This window comes from Nematolebias whitei, chromosome 10 (genome assembly GCF_014905685.2).
Source record: "Nematolebias whitei isolate Nwh7 chromosome 10, NemWhi1, whole genome shotgun sequence".
Lineage (NCBI taxonomy): Eukaryota > Metazoa > Chordata > Actinopteri > Cyprinodontiformes > Rivulidae > Nematolebias > Nematolebias whitei.
Window position 1 is genome coordinate 362284 of NC_056507.1, and position 8828 is coordinate 371111.

At 49.3% G+C, this 8828-nt stretch overlaps 1 protein-coding gene across 1 annotated transcript; it reads right to left on the reverse strand.

The window, feature by feature from the left end:
• Nucleotides 1-7074: 7074 nt before the first annotated feature.
• On the reverse strand, nucleotides 7075-8538 carry LOC119415880 (kelch repeat and BTB domain-containing protein 13). Its single transcript, XM_037683053.1, has one exon. It carries the CDS (start codon nucleotides 8536-8538, stop codon nucleotides 7075-7077), a length of 1464 nt encoding a protein of 487 aa, XP_037538981.1.
• Nucleotides 8539-8828: the final 290 nt, after the last annotated feature.

Below are 8828 nucleotides of genomic sequence, written 5' to 3' on the forward strand. Positions count from 1 at the left end.
TGATCAGCACGTGGTGCCCAGAGAGGGGAGGGTGGAACATCTCACTACATGCTTATAGTAAAAAATTGTTGGTTACGTACTGTAACCCCAGATTCTATGAGTATAGGCGTAGCCCTTTAAGGCTTTCGCTTAGTGGGTTTATCCCGTTATGCGGAGCATTAGCACTGAAAAATTTAGTCCACGCCCACCTGCTGTGTGGGCCCCACCCGGTCCGTATAAATTACGTTAAGAGCGGGAAATCGGCTCCCAAAATAGCTTTTTCTTCAGCCATTTAGGAGCCAGTGAGGCCCGACGCTTAAAGGGCTACGGCTATAATCATAGAATCTGGGGTTACAGTACATAACCAATGTTCTATTTCGTATAGGCTTCGCCCTTTAAGGCTTTCGCTTAGTGGGTTAAGGGCGAAGCAGATGTGGTCCTCGCCTCACTGGGTCCATTCGAACACCGTATGAAGCAGAAGCTTGCCCAAAAAGTCTAATCACTCAGCTCCCATGTGCGTAATTACGCATTGCGTAATTATGTGTGCCATGCACAGACGCATGTTGTGTAACTATGCATTCTGAATGCATGAACGCCCCGGAAACATCAATGGGGAGGGAAAAACGCTGAAAAGAGCCATGAACCAACCGGTTTACGGCTGAACAGTATGAGTAGATTAATAATAACAGGAGAGCTGATTATTAATCAGATGAACTGATTGGTAACAATAGTCGTGAACTGATTAATGACAATAGAACCAAATAACAGTCACAACTTGTGACTGATAACATCTCACACTGTAATGCATGCAGACAGATGTGAGTAAAACGGAGTTCCATGAAAACAATAATATTCATTCTGTAACACAAAGGACAGAATGTGTCATGGAACGGGCCGTCACATCACCTAGATAAAAGCGAATAAATGAGCAGGGTGTTGACCACGCGGCCACAGTGCAACATGTCCTGCATTGACATACCATTATGCAAAGCAGTCGAAGATGCGATACCCCTGATAGAGTGTGCTCTGATGTTGACAGGAGGCTCTAAATCTGATGCTCTGTAGACTTCAGAAATGGCCTCACACAGCCAGTGTGACAAACGCTGGGTGGATAACGGTCGACCTGCAGATGCATCTCTATAATGCACAAACAGATGTAGACGCATTACAGCTGTGCACGCTATGTAACATGTCAATGCCCGCACAGGACAGAGGAGATAAAAAGACGTTACTTCTTTTGATCTGTGGGGGGGGGGACAACCCCTCCAACGATATCGCTCTTGATTAAAAGAGCTCATGATGTATTAGGCATAAAAGCTGGGTTGGTCTAAAATCAGCTGAGCTGCCGCCAGCCTAATTTCTGAGACATGACGGAGCGACAGAGAGGGCAGATAAAACACTCACTCTTGTTAAAACCAGCAGCAGAGCTGTTTAAAGAGACAAGAATTTAAGTGGAACCTGATCCAAAGACTCAAATGAAGCTTTGATCAGGACCTGCAGGACTAGTATTAAATCCCACTGGAAACAAGTGGGTGTGAGACAGGCCTGCGTCTCTGTACACCTTTTAGAAAACACTTCATCAACGGATGGTAAAACCTGTTCTGTCTCAGAAACCTTCATGTCAGGAAGACATGGCTGCAGCGTACGTTTTAAATGTGCTAGATGCAAATTTCTGTCCATCAGCTGCTGCAGAAAGAACAGCATGCCACCTAAAGAACATGAGGTGGCCTCTACACACTTCTCTGTACACCAGCACTGAAAAGCTGTCCACTTTGATGTGTACATTGCTGTGGTAGATGCACCACGAGAAAATCTGAATTGTGCGCATTACATCCTGTTGGCAACCCATCCTCTCTAAGTGGATTCGTTCAACGGCCAGACCCACAGGTGCTGGCCTATTTCTGGGTAACTCCTGGTCGCTCCTCCTACCTGGAAGGAGAGCGTCCTCCCTCTATGGCAGTTTCCACGGGCACCCCGACAGCAGGCGTTTCAGGGCTGGGAACCATAGTGCACCCACGCACTCTGGGCCACCAGGAGAGCTGTCAATCCCTCCTCCTGAGCTCGGTTCAAGAACCGTAAGGTCAGAGGAGGTGGAGAAAAACACGTACAGAAGCATTTTGGGCCATGGACTGTGGACAAACGCATCCACCCCCCAGCGGTGGTTCGTCTCATGGGCTCAGAGAAGCGCATAATTGACACTGAGCGTTTCCCGTGTCACAACAGGCCCACAGCTGCTATATCAATCTGAGACAAAATGCTCCGTCAGAGGATGATTAAAGGTTGTTCTGTCTACGACAACTTTGAGACAAGAAGAAAACACGGTTGCAGCATACGATAGTCGTGCTGGACACCAGATTTCTGTCCCTCGGCTGCTGCAGAAAAAAACATCATATTGTCCTGTGGACATGAAGTGGCCTCTATGCCTTTCTGTACAGCAGCGTTGAAAAACTGACCACTTAATGTGAACCGCGCTGTGGTGGTTGCAGCACGTGACTCCTGAATCATACGCACTACATCTTGAGAGAGTTCCATCCTCTCAAAAGATCCTCACAGCGACCAAAACCACAGGTGCCGGCCTATTCTGATAAATTCCTGATCGTTCCTCCTGCCTGGAGGGAAGCGTCCTCCCTCCACGGCAGGTTCCACGAGCGCCCTGATAACAAATGTCGTAGGCCTGGGAACCATGATGCGTTCACGCACTTGGGGCATAGGGGCTGCCAGTCCCTCCTCCTGAGCTCGGTTCAGAAAACCGTGATACCAGAGGGAGAGAAGAAGGTGAAAGGCATTACGACCACAGGCTGTGAGCAGGCATGTCCACCCAGCGGTGGATCGTCCTATGGCTCCACGCTAATTATAATTGACATTGAGCGTTCTCTCGTGTTGCTACACGTCCGCAGATGCTGTCAGGATTTCTACCGTGTCTGAGCCCTAGCTTTGGGTGGAATACATGAGATGTACCCACTCCAAAGGAGAGCAGATTGGGTGTGCCCCACACAGCATCTGTCTCACAATGTGGCATATGGGTTGAAAAATGCATACATTTCCTGCTAGTATGTATGCAACAGTCACTTCTGTCTGAGAATCAAAAACCCTGATGATTCTGCTGCTCAAGGTCAGTGTTGAGTCACATTCAAAAATCCCGTGCGACACTCCAAAAAACATTTAAAAAGGCTGCTGTGTGGAGAGCCACAGCTTGTTAAATGTGTGTGCGTAGGTCTGCTGACGGAAAACAGCTGATATCACTCAACCGATTCTCGTGAGTTGCACTGCTGCCACCTGTCTGTACAAGCTGCTCAGCAGCAGCAGGTGTCCAGATAATGCAGAATTAAAGTGGCTCGGGCGCATAATGGAGTGTTGTTTCTCACAGCTCAGAAATTGACACTCTAAAATAAATCTCATCTTTCCAGTTCATTGGGACCAGGAAGTGATGAGAGAGACCTTGCGTTTCCTCTCCATCTGAGACTCTAGAAATTACATTTAAAACAGAATTTCCTGAGCTTCTGCTAGAGGCGACGAGATCTGTTCATAAATGACAAAAAAAACGTCACAGAGTTCCTCCACACCGGGGTTTGAGCTGAACTGCAGCGTGAATCCCGGATGAAAACGGTTCGCCCATCCGACAGGAAGTGCGCGTTCATTGCTACCCGTTTATAAGCTATAAAGCGGGCACGCATTTATGCTGTGAAAACTCACATACATGCTGATGTAAACTGGAGCGCGCTGAGTGAGGGAGAAAAAACCCACGCGCGTCCCGAGCGTGCAAGACGTTGTGTGTTGCTGCGGGAAACAGCTCATGTGTTGTGTTCACGTTGTGTGCAGCTGTTCCGTGTAACGCTTGGGAAGCAGGTGCACATATGAGCCGACGCGCCCTGAAGGGTCGTGTGTGTGCGTCCTCGTGCGACGCTTTAAGCCAGGATTGCCGCGGGGGCGCGCGTTGGCACTGGTGCGGAAAGGAGGCACCGCACGCCATCGGTGGAGCGGGGTTACCACTGGCTCGGTCTGCAGAAACACGTTCATTGTTTGCTGCGAATCACGTGAGCTTTTGAGTGATTCCACGAGCTGCAATATTAATTCAGACAAAAACCCCTTCTTCAAGGATGTATGAGCTGAGCCGCTGTGAAGCTTGTGGGGCTGCTGACGCCGCGGGAGCGCGCGTTGGCACTGGAGCGGTCAGGAAGCAGCTCGTGGCATCGGTGAAGCGAGGCTACCACTGGCTCAGTCTGCAGAAACACGTTCATTCTTGGCTGCAAGTCACGTGAACTTCAGAATGATTCCACGAGCTGCAGTATTAATTCAGAAAACCTTCTTCGAGGATGTAGGGGCAGAGCCGCTGTGAGGCTTGTGAAACTGCTAACGCCGCGGGAGCGCGCGTTTGGCACCACTGGAATGACAAAACGTGTGTCGCTTCTGCCGAGAGCGAGATACGTTGCTGAGCTCGTACCGTGGTCTCACATGAACGTTGACGTGAACGGTGGGCGCTGAGAGCTGCGTGCGCGTTTTCATGTCGTGGGGGCGCGCATCGGCACCGCTGACAGTGAATGAAAACAACCTTAAAAAAGGCTCATTCGTGATGAGTGTGTGTGATGGGGCCGCTTGTCAGATAACCATGCTGACAGCCTGGCTAAAAGACACTTCATCATAAAATGATGTTATTTCACAGTGTCATCAACACACCTCCAGCGACCGGACACCTGGTTACCTTCCATTGAGCTCTGTTTGTTGTCCTGGAGGGCCCCCTGTTGGCGAAGTCCAGGCAAACAAATGAACAACTCCTGCATCTCTCCTGAGAGGAAGGTGGAGTGACGAGCCAGGAGAACCTCTGGGACCTCGTACTCCGGCTGCGATGCGGGGGGCAGACAGCAAAAAAGGCGCACTGGTTGAGGATGACGTCAGCTGACCTGTAGACTGAGCGTACTGCAGGGGCCGACAGCGTCGTTAGCAAGCAGCCGCTACGAGAGCGGAGTGAGCCGAAGGACAGAGGGCCACCGTCTCTTCCCGCCTCTGAACGTGTACGCCAACAGCGTAACGTGTTGTTCGCTGCGGCCGTGTGGAACACATGCTGGTGAGCTCAGTTGGAGAGCGGTGTCACCATCTCGGTTATGCTAACCGGAGGCACGGGACGCTGGTCCACCTCGACATCTCACTCCAATGAAGCCTCCATCAGGCTCGGCTCCAGGGGGCACGAAGGGACTTTCCGCTCAGTGAACCCCTGCTCTGGGGATGGGTGCGGACTGTGGAGACAGGCTCCCCCAATCTACCAGGAAAGAACCTGTCTGTGGCCTCGCCCGTAGGACGTCCTGTTGGGAACACGAGGCCATATGGATCAAGACGGTGAGCCGGAATGGAGCCCAGTAAACAACCTTCCCACCGGATCATCCGAACTGGCGGGAAAGGCGTAGGACGTAAAAAAGGGGTCCTTTCATGTCAGCCGCCTCCTGGGTTACGCCGGGCAACCCCTGAGGGCGCCGTCGGCCGGGAGCGGTGTGATCGCCGATGCGAAACGAGGTGGGATTGGGTGAGCATTCACTCAGCCCCCCTCCACTGACACTACGCTCCCCAGGAGGGAATGAGCAGCAGGGGCTGCAGCTGAACGCGCCTGTCCCGGAGGAACCATCCGATTCGCTCCAGGGTCGGCGATAAGATTAAAAATACAAGATGGCGTTGTCCAGCGTGTAGTGACCTGTCACTGGGAAATATTCCTCGGCGCTTACCTTGAAATAAGACTGCTCGTCATCTTCTCCTCGGGGAGGAGAACTCACCGGACAACCGGAGGTCGACTGCCGGGCCAAGCATCCTTAACAAAGGTTGGTCATCTACACAATTTTCCTTCTTTGTTCTTCTGACAGTGCTATTTAGCTCGCTGAAGAAAAAATGGGAGCCGATTTCCCGCTCTTAACGTAATTTATACGGACCGGGTGGGGCCCACACAGTAGGTGGGCGTGGACTAAATTTTTCAGTGCTAATGCTCCGCATAACGGGATAAACCCACTAAGCGAAAGCCTTAAAGGGTGAAACCTATACGAAATAGAACTGCAGTATTTTTCTATATAATGTTACACAACATAATTCAGTATCTCCTTAACACCATGTGTACTGACACTTTTTTAAACTTTTTTTTTTATCCAGGTAGTCTCATTGAGTCACAAGTTCTCATTTTCAAGATAGACCTGTTTGGGAGCACATGGTGGCGGTTAAGTGCCTTGCTCAAGGGCCCAGAGTAGGGAAAATGAGGGTAGAGGCAGGCATGCATTTCACCTTTTCCAGACACATTTTGATGTTGTCAGTTCGGGAAGTCAAACCTATTCTATTATAGCAGGTTTGATGGAGCACTAACAGGCTTTGATGATCTATTATTGGGCTGATGGTCCTCTTTTGCATGTGAACAACTAGTTCTGGCTGCCAGCAGCACACTGGGTGGTCCACTATGATGGGGTGCTTTTTATTCTAGCTGGGTTTCAGACTGAAGAAGTATTTTGGATAAAAGACAAAACGTTTCAACAAAGAAGAATGCGTCCAGAGAACGTGACTCATCCTTGTTCGGTTAGACAGAATGTGCATGAAAAATATGTTACTGATTCCACAGAGGGGCAGCTCGGTGGTGCAACTGGTAGAGCTGCTGCCCCTCAGCAAGCAGGTTACCCTGGTTCAACTCCCAGTCCGGGGACCTTTCTGGGTGGAGTTTACATGTTCTCTCCATGCTTGTGTGGGTTTTCTCTGGGTACTCCAGTTTCCTCCCACAGACCAAAAACATGCATGTTAGGCTGATTGGTAACTCTGAATTGTCCCTAGGTGAGAGAGAGAGAGAATGGTTGTTTGTCTCGTTTGTCCTGCTTTGTGTAACTCTTTACCAGAACTTTTTTCACATGAAGAAAAACACAAGTGCTGTTATAATACTGCCTTAAAAAAATCTATAGAACTGTTTTTATGTACAATGGTCTGCAGGGTGTTTTCTTTTTAAAATGACTACGTCCATTAATCTTTAAAGCTAACCCTTGTAAAAATGGGTCAAGCCAAGCAACTTTTTCTGCTCTAGTCCATTGGAAAACTTTTTTGTATGATGGGTTCACAAGATAAAAACATCTGAGTACTGCTGCTCTATGTGATAAAGTTAGATACTTGGCGCTGAAGCTTGGAAACATCAGGCAGTCGGAGCAGGAACGTCCACACTGATCCACTCCTGGGGAAACCCTTCATCTTTCGCCTGGGCTTCCAGTTTTTACCCTCCACTTTATACTCTAAAGTTGCGCTCCTGTTTAGAGTGAGCACAGAGTCGCCTCTAACCACAGCTGTGAACAATGAACCTTTGCTGTTGGCAAAATGTCCCGGTAGGGATGACCACTGACCAGAGCTCAGATTGTAGCAGTCCATCAAGCACCTCAGAAAGTCATCCGATGGGCCGTTCCTCATGACATACAGGTTGTCTTTGTGGCCGACCAAACAGTGGCCATAGCTGTGGTATCGGATTAGTGTTGTAATGAGCTGCCACTCATCTTTCCTCAGGACATACTCGTAGATCTCTGTGGTCTCCATTGGCCTCCACAAACACACAAAAATCCTGCTCATTGTTTTGGAACAAGCAGCTCCTGCTGCTGGTCGAGGTAGGTGAGCAGCAAGTGTCCACGTGTCTCTGCTTGTGTTGTATATTTCCACACATGACATCACTGTTCGTTCATATTCCCCTCCAATGGCATAAAGGCAACCATCTACACCCACAAGGCTTAAATTATAACGGAGTTGTGCTGGGCTGGCAATCCTTGTCCAGTTGCCATTCTCAACATTGTAGCAGAAACAAGACTCCACAACTTGTTTGTAAACTCCATGAACTCCTCCAACAATGTAAAGTTTGTTGTCTAAAACAGTGACCCCAGCCAGAGAGGTGCTGGCTTCCAGTGGGAGATCTGTCAGTACTTTCCAATGGTTTTCCTTTTCATCCAGGTAGCAGACTGTCCTGGAGGCGGCGTGGATGCTAGTGTCCCTGCCGCAGCTCACGTGAGCCCCTACAGCCACAAAAACACTTGGTGTCAAAGACTCGATGTATGAGATCAGCTCAGATGGTAGGATCGTCTTGATCTCTGTCTCCAGGTCACTGTACATGTCTCGGATGAAGAGCGCAGCGGCGTGGTGAAGGTCCGTGAGTCCGAACATTGCAGCAGTGTGATACATCAGCAGACAGTTGTCGGTGTCGATGAGGTTGATAAGGTGCTTTGTGAGCAGTGTAATCTGTAAAAAAGCAGCACATTCAATCGCCTCAACAATGTCGTCTTCCTCCAGAGCCGGCATCTCCCCATGTAGAACTGCCAAGGCAAGGAGGAACCCTCGAGCACGCACACACTGTAGGTGGATCACATCCTGGTGGCTTTCCTTCATTCCAGAGCGGTACAGAGCTTGGAAATAGTCACAGCTTTGAACAAGTAATGTCTTCTCTTCAGAAAAGTGTGTATCTCCAATCACAATAGTTAGTTTGGCTGAAACAAGACCAGAGGCTAAACATGGCTGATACCTTTCACCTTCATCATCACCGGGGCTGCTTTCCTTTGATTCAGGGCCGAGAGCCGACATCACCGGTCACCAACAGTAACGCTCAAGAAGGTGAATACGACTAGAGAGGCAGAAGCATTTCCAGACGTTTTGAAACAGAGCTGCAGAGAAGAGGCTCATCTAGCAGCTCTTCAGAGAATGTCAATCCTTTCATGCTTGTCAAAATAGAAGCAACTAAAAATAGGCAAGAGCAAATGTGTCGGGTCAGTGCCAAGTTATGGTCCTCTTTGGAACAAGAGACACGATTATAGTAGTCAGCTCTGTCACAGAAAATTCACCCAGAATGTAAAACATATATGTCAGAGTTTCGC

Bases quoted from the DNA above. Each gene is read 5' to 3' on its own strand.
- LOC119415880 (XM_037683053.1), bottom strand. From the start codon at position 8,538: ATGTCGGCTCTCGGCCCTGAATCAAAGGAAAGCAGCCCCGGTGATGAT.